At 43.3% G+C, this 26,117-nt stretch overlaps 1 protein-coding gene across 5 annotated transcripts in view; it reads left to right on the top strand.

Moving 5' to 3' along the window:
• The window catches only part of SEC14L5 (SEC14 like lipid binding 5), a 149,234-nt gene that overhangs the window by 100,702 nt on the left and 22,415 nt on the right, over positions 1 to 26,117 (top strand). For all 5 annotated transcript variants that reach the window (XM_077449468.1, XM_077449465.1, XM_077449467.1 and 2 more), the window contains 5 exons: positions 5,857 to 6,006; positions 9,104 to 9,235; positions 17,800 to 17,928; positions 22,150 to 22,378; positions 22,827 to 22,939. In XM_077449468.1, the coding sequence (XP_077305594.1) occupies positions 5,857 to 6,006; positions 9,104 to 9,235; positions 17,800 to 17,928; positions 22,150 to 22,378; positions 22,827 to 22,939 (753 nt within the window). The remainder of the gene's footprint in view (positions 1 to 5,856; positions 6,007 to 9,103; positions 9,236 to 17,799; positions 17,929 to 22,149; positions 22,379 to 22,826; positions 22,940 to 26,117) is intronic.

Genomic DNA, 26,117 nt, shown 5'->3' with positions numbered 1-26,117 from the left:
ACTGTGCTGCCCATTTTGTTTTTAGGTTTTTTTTTTTGTTTAACCTGGTGATCCTGCCAGTAACACACTTCCAGGCTTCACTGTACTGTATTGTACGAGCACCGTTGTAATCTTAGAATAGTGCTGACTACTATAGGAAATAAGTATGCTCCTCGACTCCATCTAGTGGCCATTTTGTGGTATTTTCCACATTCACACATTTGATCTGCAGAGAGTATAGTCTGAGAAAGTTCAGTTTCGCTCAATGAATGAACATCTATGCAAAGTTTTTATAAATACAACCCTTTGAGTCCATTCACACTATACAATGTCCTCGCTTGGTCGATTCTCCATTTTATTTTATACCTTAGTGACTATTGTCACCCAGACACAAGGTGATGGACAACCCAAAATTAACATTTGACCAGAATAAAGTAGAAATCTTCCAATTGGGACACTTGTTCCAGCAACAACGGTCTAAGAGAGGAAGTCTTATCACTGGGGAGATTTTGTCTTGCTTCCCTTGTGTCTTTGGAACTGGAAAGTTAAATCTCCTCAATGTTGCATTCACACCTGAGCCAAGCAGGAACATGCGTTCTACGGCAGCCTGTTCACTTGAATGAGCTGCCCTACGCGTGTTTAGGAAACAGGCAGGTGTGAATGCAGCCTGATGGGAGAAAACCTAAGAGGTTGCAACTTTTATCTTTTTATCCAAAACATTAAAAAAATTAATTACTATAGATATACTATAAGCCAGTTGGGCGACATGATGTCTATGGGTTAGACCAGCTTTTCTCATCCTTTCTAACATGGAGGAACCCTTGAAATAACTTTATGAAATCAGGAAACCCCTACTAATAATTACTTTATCTACAACTGACTGTACATTAGTGTGATGGTCACTGGGAAGATCACTTCTTACATTGGTGGTCAGTGGGAAGAATGCTCCTGATATTTTAAGTCAGTAGGAAAAATGCTCCTTACATTGGTGGTCAGTAAGAAGAATGCTCCTTACATTGGTGATCAGTGGGAAGAATGCTCCTTACATTGGTGGACAGTGGGAAGAATGCGCCTTACATTGGAGGTCAGTGGAAAGAATGCTCTTTTAAATTGGAGGTCAGTGGGAAGAATGCTCCTTACATTGGAGGTCAGTGGGAAGAATGGTCCTTACATTGGAGGTCAGTGGGAAGAATGATCCTTACATTAGTGGTCAGTGTGAAGAATGCTCCTTACATTGGAGGTCAGTGGGAAGAATGGTCCTTACATTGGAGATCAGTGGGAAGAATGATCCTTACATTGGTGGTCAGAGGGAAGAATGCTCCTTACATTGGAGGTCAGTGGGAAGAATGCTCCTTACATTGGAGGTCAGTGGGAAGAATGATCCTTACATTGGGGGTCAGTGTGAAGAATGCTCCTTACATTGGAGGTCAGTGGGAAGAATGGTCCTTACATTGGTGGTCAGAGGGAAGAATGCTCCTTACATTGGAGGTCAGTGGGAAGAATGGTCCTTACATTGGAGGTCAGTGGAAAGAATGATCCTTACATTGGTGGTCAGAGGGAAGAATGCTCCTTACATTGGAGGTCAGTGGGAAGAATGCTCCTTACATTGGAGGTCAGTGGGAAAAATGCTCCTTACGTAGGTGGTCAGTGGGAAGAATGCTCCTTACGTAAGAGGTCAGTAGGAAGAAACAGAAACACAAAAACAGGATGTCAGAAAAAGTAGTCCATTGAGTCTTTTTTATTTATTTTTTTTTTTTTTTACAGCTTTTCTTTTTTTTTGTAAGCATGCCCCTTACATTAGTGATCAGTGAGGAGAATGCCCCTTACATTGGAGGTCAGTGGAAAAATCTTCCCATAAGATTATATATGTATTTTATGTATATTTCCCGTGAAAGCTTCCCTTGTGTAGACATCTGAAAGCACTGAGATTGCCGCTGGACGCTGCCATTTTGAATGTGATGTTGGCAGCCTCAGCAGAATCCAGTGACCATCTATTCCCCTGGAGGGTGGTGGAGAAGTTGGGCCACCACAGACAGTAACTATACATTAGAGGTAAATGGGAAGAATGCCCCTTACATTGGAGGTCAGTGGGAAGAATGCCCCTTACATAGTTGGTCAGTGGGAAGAATGCTCCTTACATTGGTAGCCAGTAGGAAGAATGATCCTTACATAGTTGGTCAGTGGGAAGAATGCTCCTTACATTGGTGGTCAGTGGGAAGAATGATCCTTACATTGGTGATCAGTGGGAAGAATGCTCCTTACATAGTTGGTCAGTGGGAAGAATGCTCCTTACATTGGTGATCAGTGGGAAGAATGCTCCTTACATTGGTGATCAGTGGGAAGAATGCTCCTTACATAGTTGGTCAGTGGGAAGAATGCCCCTTACATTTGTGGTCAGTGGGAAGAATGCTCCTTACATTGGTGGCCAATAGGAAGAATGCTCCTTACATTGGTGGCCAATAGGAAGAATGCTCCTTACATTGGTGGCCAGTAGGAAGAATGCTCCTTACATTGGTGGCCAATAGGAAGAATGCTTCTTACATTGGTGGCCAGTGGGAAGAATACTCCTTACATTGGCAGTCAGTGGGTATGCTGCTCTTTATATTGGTGGTCATTTGAAAGACTCCACTTCTTACAGATAGCTAAAAAGATAATCGGTGTCGGTGGTTACTCATCCAAGAGGCAGAAGCTGCTCATTGCTCAAGGAATCCCTAGCAACCTCTGGAGGAATCCTATGACTCCTAGGCTCATTGTAGCAACCTCTGGAGAAATCCCCCCAAAGAACCTTGATTGGGGGTGGCTTTGTTGGACAGTTGTCTAGCCACTGTCTGCCCTTTGTGAAGTTGAATGGGCAGATGGATAAACTTTCCATGTTTTATGTCTTGGTTCTTGTTTGTTAAGATTCTTAATAAACAATAGATAGATGCACAGTGTGCACATAAAGAAAGCCTCCCTCGTCCTCGAGGTACACAGCTCAACAGTTGAGGAGGACCTGTCTTGTATGACAAAACAGAGCTGTCAATCCTGGCACTGAGTCATCCTCCCACCTTCCTATGATGTGACCTATAAATCAGATTACTCAGAGCGGCTTATCCACGTCGTGTTTAATGACAATTGTCAGTGGCAGTAACACCTTCACTGTCGGATCAGCAATGTCACGAAAGATTTCCACCGCAACCTGTAATGAGATCATCAAGCTTACTCATTAAACAGACCCTGTACGCAGACCAATCATTTCAACAAAAACCTTCCCATAAGATTATATGTACATTTAATGTATTTTATGTATATTATTTCCCGTGAAAGCTTCCCTTGTGTAGACATCCGAAAGCACTGAGATTGCTTCTGGACACCGCCATCTTGAATGTGATGTTGGCACGCCCAGCAGAATCCAGCAAACATCTATAGCATTCCCCTGGAGGGTGGGGGAGAAGTTGGGCCAGCTTGGACAGTAACTGTACACCCCCAAAAGAGGAGAGATTATGAGGTTCAAAAAGAGGAGGCTGCAATTTTTTTAATTGGTGACAGGGTCGGGGGGGGGTTACTAAAACTGAAGAGCTCAGAATTCGGCGTAGGTGTGCGTGGTAGCCAATCGGCTTCTAACTCCAACTTGTTCAATTAAACTTTGACAATAAAACATGGAAGCTGATTGGCTTCTGTGCAGAGCTGCACCAGATTTTGCATCCAGTTTTAGTAAAGCAGGCCATAGACGAGTCGAAAACCAAACTTTCTTTCGATTAAAAAATGAAAATAGTTCATACGTCTGGGCCATAATTTGTTTCATTTTTCAAAAAAAATAAAAAATAAAATATTCCAGAATGTTGGATCAGGCACTTTTGATTGCAATTGCGAAATCGCGTGTCGCAGATAGCACACTAATGATGCGAAAAGCGAACAATTCCATGATGGACAAGAATTTTCATTCAGTTTTCGACTCATCTATGGCCGGCTTCAAGTGTTGCTAAACCCACAGCAGTAAAATCAGTCTGTACAGTATATGCAGTAAAGCATGCTTGTTATACTCACTGCAGAACCTAAGTGTTTAATCCTCAGCAATGTGCAAAAAGGCTGTTTGATCCTGTCTTCTCTGATCCTCCCCTTCTTCCACTGCCCCCCATCCATCTCCTGATAGAACAGAGCCTTTGGAGTCGCTCTGCACATGCTCAATTTGGTGTGTATTGCTAGAGAAGTTTTTTTTTTTTCTTGGGAGAGTGCATGTGATCAGCACAGGGTCAATCAGCACTGTCCAGACAGAGGGTCAGGGGTCCTGTAGTCTCATAGGACAGTCAGAGCAGAATGAAAACTCCTCCTACAAGTTTTAAGCAGACACTGATAGAAGTGACAAGACTGCTATATACTGCTGATGAGAAAAGGTATTTAGCAGTTTATATTTACTAAAATAATTGAATTTCCATGTTCTGTGTACTGTGGGAAACAAGATATAGTAAATGCAGGCTCCTGGGTTTAGTAACACTTTAAGTTTAGATGTGCGGCAAACTTTGTGTTTGACAGGCTTTGAGGAGGCAATATCTTGGTTCCTCACCACCTATTTTAACCCTATAAATGTCGCACTACCGCACTGCAACTGCCTTTGGGTAGACCTAAAACAAGGGAAAAAAGGGGAAGCGCAATACATGGCGCAATAAAACACTTTATTGAACGAGTTTTATTACATACCGTGTTGCACTTCCCCTTTTTTCCTTTGTTTTTTGTCTTTACCTTGAGCATGGGGTAGCTGCGGCACATCTTGTGCATATAAAAGAGGAATAATGGCGGGATCTTTTTCAGCTAAGTACACACTATAAGAAAATCAGACGAACGATTGTCTGCTTTTCCTCAGTGTTTCACAGCAGGTCAAAACCTAGAATTGTACTAATTGTGCAAAAATTCTTGTAAGACAAAGGCTTTTTTTGTTGCTGTTTGTTTCAGATCATGCCAGGGGTGGCCCGTCCATTGGGGAAGAAGGGTGGGAAGGGCACCGCCCCCCCCTCCATTGGCACCGCCCCTATCCATGTATTTAGGACACGGGCGCATGGATTCCAATGGGGAGGGGCTGTTTTTTTGAAGCACTGATTAGAGTCAGAGGCTCTGATAGGCTTCAATATAGGGTGGGCTCGGGTCGCAGGGAGTGCACTCCAAGCCCACCCAGGTGTGTTACAACAGCAAATCAATATTCACTGTTGTAACACTGATCCTCCTCCCGGCTAATCAGGAAGCGGTTTTTGGACACGATTACTCGATTGGCTGAAACTCAGAGCCGAGCGGCTGCACCACGGTGCTTGCTACCCAACATGATGGGGTAGGTGCCGGACTCACCAGCAAACAGCAGGGGGGTGGGTGCCACTCGGGGGGATGGGTGGTTGTTTCGCCGCCCCCCTCCCCCCCAAAAAAAAACAACACCCAGCCGCCACTGGATAATGCGCAATATTTTGTATCTGATTTTTCGCGAAAAACAGTACACATTCAATGAAAATTGTTTGTTATGCTCTTATAATGCCTAATACACTTAAAGGGTAACTCCACTTTTGTGGGGAAAAAAATTAGCAAATAAAAAAATAATAATAATATACAATCACAACGCATGTAACTGAATGTTACCAACAATTACCTTTCCTGCTGTAAACAGAACGGCCCCTAGAAATGTAATTTCCTGCTTGTGTGACTTTTGGCATTTTGGTATAGCAGGTTGTTTTTCTATTTTAGTTATAATATTATAGCATTTTAGCATTTTATTTTATTTATATATATATATATATATATATATATATATATATATATATATATATATATATATATATATATATATATATATATATATATATGTAGGCTTTTGTTCTACAAAAAGCTTGTCAATTTATGACCTTTTTCACCCTGCAGGCGTATGAGAAGAGGTTCCCCACCTGCCCACTCATCCCGGTGTTCCTGGGCAGTGATCTCCTATATGAACACCGAAGTGAAGACGGCTCATTGCACATGGTGGAACGCAGCTGTAAGCTCAACGTCGATGCTCCCCGCCTCCTGAAAAAGGTTATTTTCTGCTTATACTACTTATAATTTCTGATTGCTGTGAGTGCATGTGGCCTTTTATAAGGGCTCATTTATATGAACAGCAGCCCTAAAAACACGGTTTGCAGTGAATTGCGTCTCAGAGGCATTCAATAGGGAGTCTGAGCACCTGCTGTGCCCATTATGAGGGTCTCCCACCAATCGTGCTCTGAGTTCTTGGGTCTTCACAGTTGCTGTGCCCATTATGAGGGTCTACCACCAGCCCCTTCTTTATTTCCTGGATCTTCACACCTGCTGTGCCCATTAGAAGAGGGTCACACACCATCCATTTCAAAAGTTCTCTCGTCTGCACGCCTGCTGTGCTCATTATGAGGGGCTCCCACCATCCCTGCCCTAAGTTTCTGGGTCTACACACCTCCTGTGCCCATTATAAGGGGCTCCTACCATCCCTGCCCTAAGTTCCTGGGTCTACACACCTCCTGTGCCCATTATAAGGGGCTCCTACCATCCCTGCCCTAAGTTCCTGGGTCTACACACCTCCTATGCCCATTATGAGGGATCCCCACCATCCCTGCACTAAGACTCTGTCTGTAGACTTGCTGTACCAATTTTGAGGGTCTACCACCATCTCCTTCTTTAAGTCCTAGGTCTGCATGTCTGCTGTGCCCATTATAAGGGGCTCCCACCATCCTTACCCTAAGTTCCTAGGTCAGCACACCTACTGTGTCTATTATGAAGGGTTCCTGCCCACCCTGCATTGAGTTTCGTCAACACATCTACTATACCCAATATGATGGGTTCCCACTATCCCTGCACTAAGGTCCCAGGTCTACACCTGCTGTGCTTATTATGAGGGGTTCCCCCCTGCGCTGAGTTCCTGTGGGCTTCACACCTGCTGTGCTCATTATAAGGGTCTTCCACCATGGATTTCCAGGTGTGCACACTTGCTGTGTCTAATATAAGGGGCTCCCACCATGCTATGCTAAGTTCCTAGGTCTGTCCCATCATTCCTGGGTCTGTATACCTACTTTTTCCCTTTAAGAGGGGCTCCCACCATCCCTGTACTACATTTCTGGGTCTGTACTCTTGCTGTACCAATTATGAGGGTCTACCACCATCCCCTTCTTTAAGTCCTGGGTCTGCACATGAGCTGCTCCCACCATCCCTTTCATAAGTTCCCGGGTCTGCGTGCCTGCTTTGCCCATTATGAGGAGCTCTCACCATCCCTGCCCTGAGTTCCTAAGTCTGCACAGCTCCTGTGCCCATTTTGAGGGGTTCCCACCATCCCTGAACTAAGTTTCTGGGTCTGTACACCTGCTGTGACCATTATGAGAGGCTCCCACCATCCCTGCCCGGAGTTCCTGGGTCTGCACATCTGCTGTGCCCAGTAGGAGGGGTTCCCACTCTTCCTGCACTGATTTTCTTGGTCTGCACATGATATGAAAAATGTAACAGGAGAAACAAGTAGTGTCCTTTCTACATGACGTCATGGGTTCACCCTTAGCCCTTGACCCCAAACCCTGTCTCCTAGGGATATTTCCTGAAGTACTGGATAAATTCACCAAAACTTTCTTACAAGAAACCTTGTTTTCCGCTAGAAAAGTGATAGCTAGACAGTGGATGAGATCCCTTCCACCCAAGGTAGAAGATTGGAAACGGGAAGTTAATCTAACACTCCCATATAAAAAATTCATATATAAAAATAGGGGATGCCCAGCTAAATACTATAAAATCTGGGATAGGTGGTTGCAAGAGGCTGGCACATGTAATTAGGAACTTTGGAGTACTGTTGAAATGGATGAAATGTCTATGATGTAACTTTGCTTGGCTTTGATACCTATTGTCTATTGCGATGAAGAAATATTTATTTATGTACTGTTATGACTATGGTGAAGCACTTCTTGAATGTTCGGTGCTTTCTACTATGATTGTAATCTCTGCAATAATGTTCAATAAAAAACACCTGTTTAAACATAAAAAAAAATGTAACAGAAGAAGCTGGAATGCAGATATGTGGACAGGAACACCCAAAACCCCTCTGGAAGACAGGAGCAGAATCAATCTTTTTGGCAGTTTGAATATCTAATGCCGCGTACACACGATCAAATTGCGAGTCCGCCGGACCACAGTACGCCGGACAATTCGATCGCGTGTGGGCTCCAGCGGACTTTTTCATCGTAAAGTCTGGTGGACTTAAGCCTCATACACACAATAGGACTTTGTACAAACTTTCCCTTGGATTTTTGTACAAAGGGCGTCGGCCCTGAACTTGTATTGCATACACACAGCAGGACTTTTTCAGCCAACTTTCACCAAATCATGTGGTTTTTCTGCTCTTTACCGCCTCCTTTGGTCAACTTCTGTATTGTTGTCTGATCTTTTGCATTGGTTCTGAGCATGCCTGTTTGTACTTTGTACAAAAGTCCTATGGTTTTCTATACACACGATCAGACTTTGCTCCATCTGACTTTTGTTGCCAGAAAGTTTGTCTGTTCGCACAGCCAACAAAAGTCCCATGAAAACCAAAAAAGTTTGTCCGATGGAGCGTACACACACTCAGATGTTGCTCCAAAACAGCTAATTTGCATGTTTGTTATCAAAAAGTCTGATCGTGTGTATGGGCCTTAAGAATGACGCATGCTCTGAAGCAAGTACGAGAAGGAAGCTATTGGCTACTGGCTATTGAACTTCCTTTTTCTAGTCCCGTCGTACGTGCTGTACGCCATCGCGTTAGAAATTGCCAGACTTTCGGAGTGTCCGTGTGTGGCCAAGTCCGTTCGTTATAAAGTCCGGTGGATTGTTTGCCGGACCAATTACGCCGGACAGTTCGATCGTGTGTACGGGCATAAGACATATAAGAAGCTGACTGAGATCTATCTTTATATCATTTTTTCACAATCATGGCAGAAATCAGACTGAGAGTGGGAGGTCCTGCACTCTCAACCAATCAGCTTGTGTTGCGTATCACTGTAATTGCTGTGTTTCAGGCACTTTGGGCTGGAGGATTGGGGGGGGGGGGTGGATTTCTAGTTTCCCATGTTTTCCATAGTGGGGGTTCTTCTTTAATAAGCACATTCCAAGCTGTATTTCTGATGACGGGTTCTGCTCTCCTCCGCAGATTGCCGGGGTAGAATTTGTCTACTTCATCCAGAAGAACACCTTGAACTGGAAAGAGCGAACCCTACACATTGAAGCCCACAACGAGACCTTTTCCACCCGCGTCCTTGTGAACGAGACCTGCAGGTACTCTGTAAGTTCATCACGAGGGGCCATCACCAGCTACCCTGGATTGTCCATACATGACCTGTATTAAATATGACGCACAACCTGAAATGTGGTCTCTAACAACCTATGCTGTCCATCATGGCATCCACCGGGTCAGTCATTGATAGCCTTCTGTAACTACATGCAATAGGAGTTCAGACTTCACTGGCTGCATGCTTTTACTAGGTTAGTGATATAATAGGTAGTGAAGCCAGCAGGGCTGGTGCAAGGATTTTCAACACCCTAGACGAAACCTCATTTTGCCGACACCCCCCCCCCCGGCTCCACCCCTGACTTCACCCCCTTTGCCTGCCCATGTATACCCCACCTTTTTAATGAAGCACCCATCAAATGCAGCCCACCAGTGCCCATCAAATGCAGCCCCAGCAGCGCCAATCAAATGCAGCCTCAGCAGCGCCCATTAAATGCAGCCTCACCAGTGCTCATCAAAGCAGCTTCACCAGTGCCCATCAATGCAGCCTCACCAGTGCTCATCAAAGCAGCTTCACCAGTGTCCATCAATGCAGCCTCACCAGCGCCCATGAATGCAGCCTCACCAGCGCCCATGAATGCAGCCTCACCAGCACCCATCAAAGCAGCCTCACCAGCGCTCATCAATGCAGCCTCACCAGCGCCCATCAATGCAGCCTCACCAGCACCCATCAATGCAGCCTCACCAGCGTCCATCAATGCAGCTTCACCAGCGCCCATCAATGCAGCCTCACCAGTGCACATCAATGCAGCCTACTCGTGCCCATCAATGAATGTTTGCTTGCTTCCATTCAGGAGTTGGGACACAGACACAGTCCTCCGCCGCCACTGCGCCTCTGACACTATGTACGAATGGAGCGGAGGCTGCCTGCTGATGCTGAGACTTAGTTGCTTGTTGCAAAGAGAACAGAGTAGTAACACCAGTGGCCGGGCGCCCCTAGGCAGCAGTGCGCCCTAGGCGGCTGCCTAGTTTGCCTAGTGGTAGCACCGGCCCTGGAAGCCAGGAAGGCAATGATAGCCCTGTAGCCTGCACCTTTAATAATTCGTTTATCAAAGGAAGCTTCTGCATTTCCCTCTTTACAGGCTTGCTTTTAACCCGTTCGCTGTTGTGTTTTTTTCACATGTTTAAAAATATAATTTCATAACTGAAAGCAAACACCCTAGACCTAGAGAATAAAATAGTGGTAGTTTCAATTTTTCATGTTACACAATATTAGCGCAGTGGTTTATGAAATGTTTATGAAAATTTCAGTTAAAAAAAAATAAAAATACACTAGGCCCCTGTTTACACCAGTGCGGCTTGTCATGTGATTTGACTGTTCAAAGTCACATGACAGGTCGCACCCTATTTGTGCCTATGGAACCGTTCAAATTGGTGCGACTCCAACTTGAAAAGAGGTTCCTGCACTATATTTGGCAGTTTCACGTGTGACTTGCAGTGACATCTGTGCATGAAATCGCACTGACTGGTGGCTTTGAAATTGCACTGAAGTAGCGAGATTTCAAAGCCGCATTTGGTGTGAAACGAGGCTAAAGGTCATTTTAGGGCTCACAAACTCAATATTTTAACCAATTTTTGGTAAAATATAAAATATGAGCCGAGTAAGTAGATACCCAACACGTCAAGACTTAAAATTGCATGTGTTCGTACTGGCCATCAGTTTAGAGTTAACCTGATTAATGGGCCTAGAATTCTTGCTCTCACTCTGGGGTGCGTGGCAATATGTAACACGCGTTTCATTTTTTTGCATAGGCGCCCCTGATGCATGCCTTGTCTTGTCTTGTGTTCATACATGCATGTATGTTGGGATGGGGGGATGCTCAAAATTTTTTGAGAGGGAAGTTTTAAGTGCTTGGGTGTAAATTTACTTGTTTTTTTTACACTTTCTTTTTTATATATTTTTTTTTTCACTAAAGTTTATTTTTCATTACATACCCTCTTTGGTGACAGTTTTTCTATAAGGAGACATCGGAGGTCTACAAGACCCCTGAAGTCTCATCGGCCCTCAAATGAAGCTATTGGAGTGTAAATTGTGCTCCATTAGCTTCTACCCCTGCCACACTGGCTGGGGAAAGTGAACCAAGAACCCTGTAAGTGACATTTTACACGTGATTACCTCCCAACTTTTTGAGATGAGAATGAGGGACACCTACCAGCAAACATATGTAGGCATAGGACACGCCCCCTGCCACACCCCCTTAAAGGAGAATTAACCCAAGAAAAAGGGTAATTAAATCCACAAGTGCTATTTTTTACCACTACTATTCCTTTATATTGACCTTAAAAATTTACAAATGCAGCAATTTAGAATTTGGAAGAAAGGTTTAGCACTGGAAAATACTTTTTGAAAGATGAAAAAAGTGCATTTTATATACAGCTATAGGGATCAGACCAAAATTAGGGACAAATGAGGGGGAAAGAGGGACAAATCAGGGACAGTCCCTCGAAATCAGGGACAGTTGGGAGCTATGCATGTGGCTTCTGGGTCATTAGCAGGAATGGGAGATCAATGAACAGATGTTCGCTGATCTCCCTCCCCTCTACCTGGCAGCACATGGAGAGAGCTAGATCTCTCCAATCTGCAGTTGGCAGAGCTATTGGTCTGACTTAGCAGGATACGAGGGGGCAGGGCCGGCACAAGGGGTGGGAAGAAGGGTCGGCTGCCCTGGCCGCAGCATGTATTGTAGGGATGGGGGCACTGAGTAGTGACAGCAGCATCACTACTTCTGTCAGCCCAATACTGGAAGCTTTAAGGAGAGGAGGAGAGAGCCGGGAGGAGATGAGGGCTGTGCTTGCTCTCCCCCTCCACCTCATAAGCTCGCACATAATGAATGGGCACAATTTGGCATCTTTGCCCTGGGCAATGAATGATCTTGTCCCAGCACTGGGTGGGAGGGGGGGATTGGGTTGTCAGACCACTGCATACCTCCCTGATTTTGAGGGACTGTCCCTGATTTGGAGCAATGTCCCTCATTCCTCCTGATATGTCCCTCATTTTGGTCTGATCTATATAGATGTATATAAAATGCACTTTTTATCAATCAAAAAGTGTTTCCCAGTGCTAAACCTTTCATGCAATTTCTAAATTGCTGCATTTGTAAATTTTAAAATCCAATGTAAAGGAATAGTAGTGGTAAAAAAGCAATTTGGGTTTAACCAATCTTTTTTTTTTTGTACAATTCTCCTTTAAGGGGGTGTGTCCTATGTCTGCTTACTTTTGCTGATAGGTGTCCCTCATTCCCATCTCAAAAAGTTGGGAGGTATGCCACTGCAGAGAGACCACTGCTTCTTCATAAGAGCAAAGTACCTTTTTCTTCAGCAGTGGGGGACTGGCTTTTTGACTCGGGCTATGGCTGCTTTCTACAGGGAACAAACTAAGGCTACTTTAACACTGAGGCGCTTTACAGGTGCTACAGCACTAAAAATAGCGCCTGCACAGTGCCTGTAAAGAGCCTCTCCTGTCTTTCCAGTGTGAAAGCCCGAGGTCAAAAAAGTCCTGCAAGCCACATCTTTGCAGCACTGTAGAAGCTTTGTATTCACTGCCCTCAAAGCGCTCCTGCCCACTGAAAACAATTGGGCAGTGTGGCCAAACTGCCGTTCTAACCCTTTTTCGGCTGCTAGGGGCCAAATAGCGCTACTAAAACGATGGTAAAATGGTGCTAAAAGTAGTGTGAAAATCGCCTAATGCACCGTACACACACACACACGATCTGAGTTTTCATTGGAAAAATCTTGGATGGTTTTTCCGACGGAATTCCGCTCAAGCTTGCCTTGCATACACACGGTCACACAAAAGTTCGCTGAACTTTCGATCGTCAAGAACGCGGTGACATACAACACTGCGACGAGCCAAGAAAATGAAGTTCAATGCTTCCGAGCATGCGTCCAATTGTTACCGAGCATGTGTAGGAATTTTGCACGTCGGAATTGTTACAGACGATCGGAATTTCCAATCGGAACTTTTTCCATCGGAAAAATAGAGAACCTGCTCTCAATCTTTTGCTGGCAGGAATTTGGCCAGCAAAAGTCCGATGGAGCATACACACGGCCGCAATTTCCGACCAAAACCTCAGATTGGACTTTTGCTGCGGAATTTCCAATCGTCTGTACGTGGCATTAGACTTTGCACACCTTTTGTTTTGTTGCACCTGGAATGTATGTAGCTGATATGAGAAGGTAGTTGATTTGGGCTTTAATACTACACTGAGAAATCCATTCCCTCGCAGTGGTGCCTCTGTCCGCGTACCCCCATCAAGACTGAACTCCACGCGGATTACTCCCACGTTAGACAATGATGACTGCAACAGGCAGATAACCTTGTGGGCTCATAGTAAAATACTTTCCACAACAATCTGTACAAACTTTCCAACAGGCCCGGACAGCTGCCAGATACGACAGCGATTCATCTCATTCTCTGATAACAAGCAAGACTTAGCTTGTCTGTTGGTAGGAATGTCACTCATCACAGTGACACTTTGATGTCACATTCCTGGTCATGGCTGGAGACTAGTGTCACAATAGAAGATAATGGATGCCATTGTTAAAATCTGTACAATCGCTAAAATCTCATAGAACCTTTAACACGTTAATGCCATTTCAAAAGTCATTATAGTCGTTTTAAATCTGCAGCTTTTCCCTGGTGATCCTGCCATGTTCAGCCACTTCCTCTCATAGGGTGACAATGCTATAATGCTGCCTCCCAATTTAAATGCACATTTTAGGCCTGAAGATGAACTAAAACGTTTAAAATATATTTAAGAACTGGGTGATAGGAGATCAAAAAATGGTACCGCATCCCATTTATACAAAAAAAGGGGAGAAGGGGTAAGCCGGACTTTTAAGGTACCAAAGAGTAGCATAAACAATCCATTTTAGAAAAATATAAATAGTTTCTAAATGAGATCCAAATTGATAGGAATTGCTCTGGGCTACAGCACTTTACACATCAGGATTGGTCTCATCGAGTGAGATGGAAGATTTTCTCCTATAACTCTGAGGCCTGTTTGTAAAGGGGAAAAACAGTCACTGGGGCTTTTTTTTCTTCTCTTACACTTCGAAATATTTATAATGGCCTATTTGATGTTTGAGTTTACCATTCATTCTATCTATCTATCCCTCTGTCTGTCTCTCTCACACCCCCTCTCCTGTCTCTTTTTCTCTCTCTCCCCTCCCCACTGTCTCTGTCTCTCTCCTCCACTCTCCCTTTCGCCTCTCTCTCTCCCCCTCCTCCTCGTCTTTCTCTCCCCTGTGTCTCTCCCTCTCCCTTGTCTCTCTCTCTTTCCCCCATCTCTCCCCCGTTTCTCTCTCTCTCTCTCTCTCTCTCTGCCTCTACCGTCTTTTTTCCCCTCTCCTTTGTCTATATTTTCCTATCCCCCCTGCTCTCTCCCTCTCCCCCGTCTCTCCCCTCCCTCTCTCTCTCCCTCTCCCGTGTCTCTCTCTCCCTCCCCCTGTGTCTCTCTACCCTGTCCCCCTCTCTCTCCCTCCCCCTGTGTCTCTCTACCCTGTCCCCCTCTCTCTTCCTCCCAGTGTCTCTCTACCCTGTCCCCCTCTCTCTCCCTCCCCATGTCTCTCTCTCCCCTGTCTCTCTCCCCCCCTCTCCTCTCTTTCCCCTCTCTCGCTCCCCTTCTCCTCTCTCCCCCTCCTCCTCTCTCCCCCCTCCCCTCTCCCCCCCTCCTCTCTCTCCCCCCTCCTCTATCTCCATCCTCTCACTCCCTCTCTCTCTCCCTCCCCCCTTCTCCCCCTCTCTCTCCCCTTCTCCCCTCTCTCTCTCTCTCTCTTTCTCTCCCCCCTTCTCCCCTCTCTCTCTCTCTCCCCCCTTCTCCTCTCTCTCTCCTCCCCTTCTCCCCTATCTCCCTCCTCTCCCCCCCCCTTCTCCCCTCTCTCCCTCCTCTCTCCCCCCCTTCTCCCCTGTCTTTCACTCTCTCTCTCCCCTTCTCTCTTCCTCTCTCCTTCTCCCCCCCCCCTCTCTCCCCCCTTCTCCCCTCTCTCTCCTTCTTCCTCCTCTCCCCTTCTCCCCTGTTTCTCTCTCTCCCCCCCCCCTTCTCCCCTCTCTCTCTCCTTCTCTCCCCTATCTCCTTCTCCCCTGTCTCTCTCTCTCTCCCCCCCTCTCTCTCTCCCCCATCTCTTTCTCCCTTGCATTTGTTTCTCTCTCTCCCCTTCCTTATCTCTCTGTCAACTTCTCTCTCCTACTACCCAGTCTCTTTCTCTCCCCCTTCACATTTCTCATCCCAACCAATATATATATATATATATATATATATATATATATATATATATATATATATATATATATTCTCATCAATTTAGCCAGAATAAAACTACAAGTTGTATGGACATAAAGCCTGATGTAATGTCTTACCTACAAAGCTGAAGTCTTTTTTGGTATGTCTATAAAAGACAAACAAGATTTAAAAAAAAATGAAGATGTTCCGATTCATTTTTTGCAAATTTGCACTTGTTTTGTTTGCTGCTTTCAAAAGAATTTCCTGTTATTATTTTCCACCCTCAGAGATGTATAGAGCTCAACTTACCAGCAAAGCCCTTTTGGAGGAAGTTATTTACTAAAACACACAGAGGATGAATATAAGCTTGGAGGGACTTCATAACCAGAGCTAGGCAGAGTAGGGGCACACAACGAACGACACAAGATTACTTGCATGGACAGTATCACTCAATGTCACTTGTCATTTTATTTATTTTAAACAAGAATATTGTGCATGTGGTATATTTCTGGTAAGCATTTAGCCATTCGGAAGCAAATAGCGCCATCGTGTGGTCATATTGTGTTACAGGAACTCCAGTATAGAACATGCGGAGAGTTTTTTTTATACCTAAAGTCTGTATTATTATTATTATTATTATTATTATACAGGGTTTATATAGCGCCAATTGTTTACGCAGCACTGTACAACATGAGTGCAGACAGTAGTTACAATACCATTCTATCCTTATGTATGTTTTTAAGATTATAAATAAATACATGTTTTTTATTATTATTTTAAGCGAATATGAAATGTTTCATATTCATTTTTAGTGTAGTGCATATAGCTGTAGTCTTTTGCGTTCACAATAATACTATGCTGAATGAAGCCCAGTATATCACCACACCAGTGACCCTTCACTTATCGGACGGCTCAGTAGGAGGTTTCTGAAAGAAAGGTCCATTGTGTGCTAACACGAAAAGACTGTTACATATGCATGTGCATGTTTGTGATGTGCGTAGGTGCACGTGCACACTTGGCATTCATTTAAGTGCCAAATGGCCTATTTAAGCTGTGCTGTGATATGGACAAATTGCTGAGTGATCTTCAGCTAGTCCCTGTGACCTGACCTGTGATGTTTTCCTTCCACTGTACGACCCAGCTTGCCTTTGACCTGCCTTTTGGATTCTTGTCTACTCGTAATCTCAGCCCGTGTTTTGTATACTGTGTCCAGCTTTCTGATTTGGTACCAGCTGTGAACTGACCTTGGCTTGTAGCCTGACTCTGCTTCTTTATGTTCCTGTACTTCATTGCCCGGGTGTCGCTGACCTCTGACTAGTGTCCTGGCCTCATTCCTGTCCACAGTGGTCTGTCTCGCATCCTGTAGCTGGCACTTCCCGCAGCATCAGCTCTTGCGCCACTCTTGTTTCCTCACATCTCCTGTCACCACTGCCAGAGGTGGTAAACAAGACGTGCAACAAAAGAGACCCCTTTTCAACTTGATCTTCATCAGGCACATGACAGCTTCAGTCAGACAAATGGAGCTGCAAACCAAGCTGTGCTGTCTCAGCTTGCCAGCACTCTGGGAATCCTTTGTCTTATATTACATGATTATATCCTAAACAGAGTTTGTAATGTGCTGGGGAAAAAAAAAACTGTGCTGGCTATTAGTGCTGCCCATCAATGCCCATCACTGCTGCCCATCAATGTCACCCATAAATTCCCAGAGCCGCCCATCAGTGCCACCTATCTGTGCCCAGTGCCCACCAGTGCCACCCAGTGCCGCCTTTCAGTGCCACATATCAGTGCCCATAAGTGTGGAATATTCATGCCCCACCTCATCAGTGCCCATCAGTGTAGCCTACCAGTGCCCATCAGTGAAGGAGAAAAATGACTTCGTTTCTGTCAGTAAATTTTGTAAATAAGAAAAAAAAAATTGCTAAATATTTGGTCTTTTTTTGGAAAAAATAAAAAACCCAGGAGTAATTAAATATCACCAAAAGAAAGCTCTATTTGTGTGAAGACAATTTATAACAATTCCACATGGTTACAGTGTAGCATGACCGCGCAATTGTCATTCAAAGTGTGACAGCGCTGAAAGCTGGAAAATGGCCTGGGCAGGAAGGGGGGTGTAAGTGCCCGGTATTGAGGTGGTTAAACAATGGTTGAAAGTGTATACAAATATAAAATAGTAAAATAAAACTAACCCAATACCATTTTAGTCTTGTGTAAAAGCCTAACTCTGGCAATATTTTATTTTTTAAAAGACCTCCCAGGTGTTCTTTAAAGAAAAAAAACAGCATGGGTGCGGGTCCTGGCAATGGCAGCGGTGATGATGGAGCTCTTTTTGGGTTCTAGGTTCACCCTGACAATGAGGAATGGACGTGCTTTGAGCAGACGGCCTCTCTGGACATCAAATCTTTCTTTGGCTTCGAGAGCACGGTGGAAAAGATCGCCATGAAGCAATACACCGCCAACATCAAGCGGGTAAGTCCTCCCAAATCATGACGGGGGGGCATAAAGTATAGTAGTTCCATGAATTTTGGCATTCTGTTATTTCTAAAGCTGGCCATACACTAGTAAAGTTTTAAAGGAATACTCATGTGACTATTCGTACGAACGCTCATACAAAAAATCTTTGTACATTCGATGACTGGATGAATGTTGTTCGAAAACACATCAAACTTTTGTTTGCTTTTAACATTTGATTTTGGAATGAATGTAATGCTTTTTATTCAATTTTCATAAGAACCTGTGTTCAGAAATCAAGCATAATAATACATGATAGATCTATTCATAATCAAGAAAGTGTATTCAAAAGCTTGGAAACATTTTTTTTGCTTGATTTTGATATAGAAGGAAATGACAAAATTAAATAATTTGATTAAAATTGGGTAATAAATAACTAATATATTTTATATAACTATTACGTAAATAATATATTTACATATATATACACACACACACACACACACACATATATATATATATTTTTATTACCTTGAAAAAGGTTTCATTATGTTATGTTTTGTTACAACCAAAAACGTAAATGTATTTTATTGGGATTTTATGTGATAGACAAACACAAAGTGGCACATAATTGTGGATGAAAAATGATAAATGGTTTTCAACATTTTTTACAAATGTAAAATGTGTATTTGTATTCAGCCCTCGAGTCGATTCTTTGTAGAACCACCTTTCACTGCAATTACAGCTGCAAGTCTTTTTGGAGATGTCTCTAAGCCCTTGTACACACGGGCGGACATTCTGACAACCAAATCCGTTGGATTTTGTCTGACGGATTTTGTCCGAAACTGTTGCATACACACGGTCGGACAAAGTTGTCGGAAAATCCGATTGTGCATAACGTGATGACGTTATTTAGTTACGATGGGACTACGTTCAGGCTAGTAGCCAATAGCTTTGGTCTAGGAATTTGATCTGAGCATGCGTGGCACTTTGTCCATCAGAGTAGGCTATAGGCTTGTGCAATTCGTTTCGTAACGAATCGAAATTCGGCCGAATTTTGCATCTTTCGGACATTCGGATGCATCCGAATGTCCGAATAAAAAATAACAAATTACAACGAATACGAAAGAAATATAACGAATGAATTCGAATGAATTCGACATGATTCGAAATTATTTCAACCGCATTCGAAATGATTTCAACATGATTCGACATTATTTCAACCGCATTCGAAAATATTTTGTGACCCGACTTTAGGGCCATGTATCTCGGGGTTACTTGGTGCTAGACATGTCAAATTTGGATATGGTGTAGAGCTAGTATTATTGTGTTGGCATACTAAATTTGGGGTTTCTAGCTATAAGTGACCCCGAGATATGTGGCCCCAAAATCGGGTCGCAAAATGTCATTCTCTGCTCTATTAACTAATAACATTTTGCGACCCGATTTTGGGGCCACATATCTCAGGGTCACTTATAGCTAGAAACCCCAAATTTGGTATGCAAACACAATCGTACTAGCACTACAACATATCCAAATTTGGAGTGTCTAGCACCAAGTGACCCCGAGATACATGGCCCTAAAGTCGGGTCACAAAATATTTTCGAATGTGGTTGAAATAATGTCGAATCATGTTGAAATCATTTCGAATCCGGTAGAAATATTTTCGAATGTGGCCGATTTTTCAAATTCGGTAGAAAACTAAACGAAATCCGAAAACGAATTTAAGGAAGTTAACTAATATAACTAAACGAAATTAATGAATTAACGAATTAAAACGAAACTAAAAGAATTTTTTCCTTTTGCACATGTCTAGTAGGCTACACATGATCGGAGTATGTCCGATCAGAGCATGTTGTCGGAAAATTTTATAGACAAGTTGGAAAACTTGGTCCGTCGGATATTCCGCCGGAAACAGTCCCATGGAGACCACACACAGTCGGATTATCCGACAATATGGTCCAATCGGACTCATTCCTTCGGAATCTCCGACCGTGTGTACAAGGGCTACCAGCTTTGCACATCTAGAGAGACATTTTTGCACATTCTCCATTGCAAAATATCTCAAGTTCTGTCAGATTGGATGGAGAACGTCTGTGAACAGCAATTTTCATGTCTTGCCACAAATTCTCAATTGGATTTTGGTCTGGACTTCGACTGAGCCATTCTAACACATGAATAAGCTTTGATCTAAACCATTCCATTGTAGCTCTGGCTGTATGTTTAGGGTTGTTGTCCTCCTGGAAGGTGAACCTCCCTCCCAGTCTAAAGTCTTTTGCAGACTCTAAAAGGTTTTCTTCTAAGATTGCCCTGTATTTGGCTCCATCCATCTTCCCATCAACTCTGACCAGCTTCCCTGTCCCTGCTGAAGAAAAGCATCCCCACAACATGATGCTGCCACCACCATGTTTCACAGTGGGGATGGTGTGTTCAGGGTGATGTGCAGTGTTAGTTTTCCACCACACATAGCATTTCACTTTCAGGCCAAAAAGTAAAATTTTGGTCTCATCTGACCAGAGCACCTTCTTCCACATGTTTGCTGTGTCCCCCACATGGCTTCTCACAAACTGCAAACAGGACTTCTTATGGCTTTCCTTCAACAATGACTTTTTTCCAGATTTTTGGATTGCACGACTAATAGTTGTCCTGTGGACAGATTCCCAGACTCCTCCAGAATCACCATGGGCCTCTTGGCTGCTACTCTGATTACAGAGGAAGTAAACCCTCCTGCAAAAAACTAAACTAAAAACACACCCTGCAAGATAAAGGCATAATGAGCTTGTATGCATAGCATACTAGCTCATTATGAATTACCCAAGAACAAATCCCCCGCAGCCATCCTCGTCTCCCCCTCAGGCCGCCGACATGTTGCCCGGGGCTTGCTTCCAGGTATCACAACTCTGGCGCTGTGATTGGCAGGAGCCACAATGACGTCATTCTCACACATGCCACGAATGGCACAGTACAACTGAAGCAACGGCACATACTGCCATTGTTTCAGTTGGCTTAAGTGCGCATGTGCCGCATGACATCGCCACATGCAAATACAGGGATATCTCCTAAACCTTGCAGGTTTAGGAGATATCCAGTGCAGCTACAGGCAAGCCTAATTATAGGCTTGCCTGTAGTTTAAAGTGATTGTAAAGGATTTACAATCACTTTAATGCTCTCCTTGCCCAGCCTGTCAGTTTAGGTGGACGGCCATGTCTTGGTAGGTTTGCAGTTGTGCCATAATCTTTCCATTTTCAGATGATAGATTGAACACAGCTCCATGAGATGTTCAAAGCTTGGGTTTTTTTTTATAACCTCATACTGCTTTAAACTTCTCCACAACTTTATCCTTGACCTGTCCGGTGTGTTCCTTGGCCTTTGTGATGCTGCTTGTTCACTAAGGTTCTCTAACAAACCTCTAAGGGCTTCACAGAACAGGTGTATTTATACTGTTATTAAATTACACACAGATGGCCTCAATGTACTAACTAGGTGACTTCTGATGGCAATTGGTTCCACTAGATTTTAGTTAGGGGTATCAGAGTAAAGGGGGCTGAATACAAATGCACGCCACACTTTTCAGATATTTGTAAAAAAAATAAAACCACGTATCATTTTCTTTCCACTTCACAATTATGTACCAATTTGTGTTGGTCTATCACATAAAATCCCAATAAAATTATATTTATGTTTTTGGTTGTAACATGACAAAATATGGAAAATTTCAAGGGGTATAAATACTTTTTCGTATATATATATATATATATATATATATATTTATATATTCATAAAAATCTAATAATTTAAAAATTTAAATATGTGATATATCCAACAGTACAGTACTTGTATAGTTTTCTCTATCAAAAATCACAAACTCAAATAGAATTTAATTAAAACCAAATAATAAAATCCATCCTGATGCTTCTAAATCTTTTGGCCCAAGTTGACCATAGGTTTGACTCCACTAACAGTTTAAAAATGAACAAACGTGTCAAAAACAAACATTTTTTTAAAGGAAAATCTATAAGTGCAGTGCAATGCGGAGGAAAAGGGGAGCCACACTGACTAGATACCTCTGAACCTTTTTGCTAATGATATCACTTTGCCACAACCACTTGTGAACGGATATGTTGAAATATTAGTCTGTCTTTCAAAAGGGCTGCCTTACATGTGCTGGCTACACTTCGACAGCTGTTTTTAAGGTTATCTCCACCCCGTGCCTGTGACATTGGATGATCTTAATTGCAGGGAAAAGAGGTCATTGAATTCTACTTGAATGAGTTGATATCTCAGGGAATCACTCACATCCCAAGATGGACTCCAGGTGGATCAGAGGGATATAGCCCTATTTCTGGGAATGCCACCAGAGGCTACCTCTACAACATTGATGGTTCCAGAGATGACCAGCAGGAGATGTCTACCCTGGGACTGGTTAGAGGAGAGCCTGGAGGACATAACCAGACTTCTGAACCAGATGGTAAGTCAAGGAAGTGAAGATTTTAGGTTTACATCCCCTGCTATGTACATGGAAAGGTCTCTTGTGACATCAGGGCATTTTTTTCTGTCACAGACCCTTTAAAGTAACCCTGTGCTCCTTTTTAAACCTGTAAAAAACAGAAAAGCCACGTCTAATAGCCAACACTGCAAGAGGCATGCTATTACCTTTATTACATAGTAAAAATTTCTTCTGTGCCTCTTACTGATATAGTCTCACTTTCCCATTGGGACTTGACTTTCCTCAACATCCGTCCTTCAGCTAAATTTTGCCATCTAACATCCTCCTGTCCAATGAGGTATGAAGTATAAAATGCTGTACGGGTTCACATAGGTCCCGCCCATAGTCCATTCAAACGATCAACCACATGCCTGCTATAGAACATAGAGTTTTACTAAGCTGAATCTTTTTGTGTGTTGGTATTTATTAGGTGTTAAACTGGAAGCTGAGTACATAGAGCGATATTTGGGACAGCTCACCCCAATGCAGGAAAGTACTTTAATCCACCTCCGACAGTGGTTGAAGGAAACGCACAAGGGCAAGGTAAGGACGTTGGGTTTCAAACATCCCTTATATGTCTCTGTTCTGCAAATTTTTGTTTGATATTTGAGTCATGAACATGTTTTGAGGGAGCAATTAAGATGCATCGCCTTCCACTTTTTATATATCTTAGGGGTTTCTGCAGCAAGACCTCCTCACTGGAGTACTTGAATCTGCGCCTTCCAGCTGCTATGATTGCTCCTCCAGTCACATTATCTTTGTAAACTTCTCTATAGTACATGATTGGTCTAGACCAGGGTTTCTGAACCAGGGTTCCGTGGAGGTTCCAGAGGTTGCTAGGTGTTCCTCAAACAATTAGAAATTCCTGCCTTTCAGGCAGGTTCGCACTGATCCTTTTGGCTATCTGTAATGGGGTAATTACACCAATGTATCATGGAATTGTAGAAATGGTAATTTTTAGTAGAGGTTCCTGAGCCTGTAAAGTTATTTCAAGGGATCCCCTGTGTTGAAAAGTTTGAGAAAGGCTGGTTTAGACTGCAAAGATGGAGTCCAGAGCTCTAGTAGCATATATTCTAAAAAGAATGAAAGGACAGGTTCCCCTTGGGGTTTTCAGGCAGCGACAAGAAGCAGAAATAAATTTGTAAAAATATATTTATTTTATTCGTTCAAAGGCTTAATCGCCGTCATAAATTTAAAATACGGACTCTGGTATATGTTATGGGTAAAAGATATATGCAACATTTGGTACAGAGATAGTTACAGGAACAATTTACAAATACATCAATATTTCAAAAGCTACAAATAGCACCCATGCTACCCCAATGCATTTCGACCTTCAGGGAGTCAGGGTCTTCTTCAGGGGGGGGGGCAAAACCCAAGCAGAAGGGGTGATTATATCGTATATTCTGCAAATAGTCAAAAGAAAAAAGACTTTCAATAGAAAAGTTTTTGCCTAAAAATTAACTAATTATTATACCTTATTCCAGTAATATTTACCAGTTCCACCAAACCGTTACTGTTCAACCAGAGACTTTTATTAAAATCTGAAAAAGAAATTAGTGCCTTCTCTCAAAGGGTCATCCTGGTACCGCTGCCCTGCTGTTCTAACCCACTTCATCCACCCACCAAACTGGGGGAAAGAAGGGGGGGGGGGAGGAAAATAACTTCACGGGGGCATCGATCGCTGACTTGCAAGAATTGACAGTATCTGGAGTTTATCCAGGGGAACCAGAGGAACAGAAGAGGAGGTTCTTGGCACACCCTAGGTGGCCACACCTAAAAATAATGAAATATAATAAAATAGAAAATAAGTGTTCCACGTAAAGATATTCTAAGTGAATATATAAATGTTGTGTTACAATATTATACTATTATATAAGTGCATATATAAATATAAATAAGAAATAGAAAGTGGAAGAAAAGTAATGCTTAGTTGCCCAAATATTATATGTTTATACAAAAGCAATTTAGTAAAAAAGTGTGGAGTCACCAGTATGATGATTATCGTTATTGTGAAGTGGTGTTAAATGATTAACAAGTGGTGCGAGCAAACCAAAATGTGTAGGTTGTGAATGAAAAAAATTAAGAATACTGAAAAAAACTGACACAGGAGTGTGTGTAAACCACTGACCCCATCTGCATATGGTGATGTGACTGTGATAGTATTAGTGATAGAAAGTGCAGTGAAAACTAAAAAGATATTAGTAGCATTAATGATTGATAATATAATACCTGTATACTCTATCTGCTGCACTTGTTTTGTAGCCTGCAGATGATTAAGTTAGCCCCTTACGGCAAGTAAAAAAAAGAGAAAGAGCCCCCAGTACCGCAGCAGCCCTACAACTAAATATAAAGTAATATAGTTATTCAGCTTCACATTATATTAACGGAGAAAAACAAAGGAAGAGGAGATATCTCTCTTCAACATCCTCCATACCTGTTTCAATGATCTGTATCGTATGGTGTTCCAGGAATCAAATGAATGAGTCCTGTCTGCTACACCCTATTTATATCACTTGCTTAATTGTTCAATTGAGTATAGGTGTGGTTCTCCTCCTTCCTAAAGGTGTGCCTATTCTCCGCCCCTCCACTGCTCTCCTCAGCGCCCAGAGCCATAATTATGGCTCCTGTCAGTTCCTCGGCGTTCCGGAAGGCAAACAATGCCCCGGAAACACCGTCGTCTCCGACGCAACCTGCGTGACGTCGCGATGATGCGCGCGTGCATGCGCAATGCAATACTCCCCATGAAAACCCGGAGAGAACTTGATCACGGACTGCCGCCGCCACGGGGCTTACTCCCCCCAGCCAAACCTAGCCGAGGGAATTGGGGGATAGGAAGCAACAATGAAGTGCTCCCTCCTCCCCTCCCCGTGCCGGGAAGTCAGCGAAACCCCCGATATAGTCAGACCTCAATAATTTCAGCAGATCCTTGATGCCCAGGAGGAATCACATAAAGTGACAATGCACCAATAAATATAATACATATGTTGCTAGTAATGCGAAATATTGTCAGAGTAATGGATACCACCAATGTTGTTTCACTGCTTCTTCCATGGTATTTTTAAAGTGGTTGTATACCCACATTTTTAACTTTTACCTACAGGAAAGCCTATAATAAGGCTTACCTGTAGGTAAAAAAAATATCTCCTAAACCTGTACGGTTTAGGAGATATTCCCCTCGGTATGCGCCGCTGACTGCAGCGGCGCATGCGCACAAGGGGTTTCTCGCCGTCAAAATCCGGCAGCAGCCGAGCGGCCGGACTGAAATCTCCCGCGCGCATGCGCAGGAGTGACGATATCGCGGCTCCGGCCACTCACAGCGCCGGAGCCGCGATACCCGGAAGAAACCCTGAGGGAGCATGTCAGCTCCCTCGGCGTGGATCGGGCCAGATGTCGGGGCCTCGTTCTAAGGTAAGTATTTCATAATGAGCTAGTATGCGGTGCATACTAGCTCATTATACCTTTTGCTTTGCAGGTTTAAAATAATAAAAAATAAATGTGCGGGTTTACTACCGCTTTAAGGTAAAAATTCAATTATGATCCTGGAAAAAAGGGGAGACGGGAGAGAGAAGAACAAAAACAGAAAAGGGGAGAGGGAGAAACAGAGGGAAAACCGAGGGATAATAGCTGAGCCCACACGATGGCTCCATGCTAAGATTAAACCAAAGAATATATTTCTTTGCATTCACTAATATTGTTTCATTTTTCTTTTTAATCCCTC

This window comes from Lithobates pipiens, unplaced genomic scaffold, assembly GCF_037356315.1.
Source record: "Lithobates pipiens isolate NorthernLeopardFrog02 unplaced genomic scaffold, aLitPip1_a1.2 Scaffold_22, whole genome shotgun sequence".
Lineage (NCBI taxonomy): Eukaryota > Metazoa > Chordata > Amphibia > Anura > Ranidae > Lithobates > Lithobates pipiens.
The sequence above is the reverse complement of the archived record's forward strand: the minus strand, read 5'-3'. Positions and strand labels throughout refer to the sequence as shown.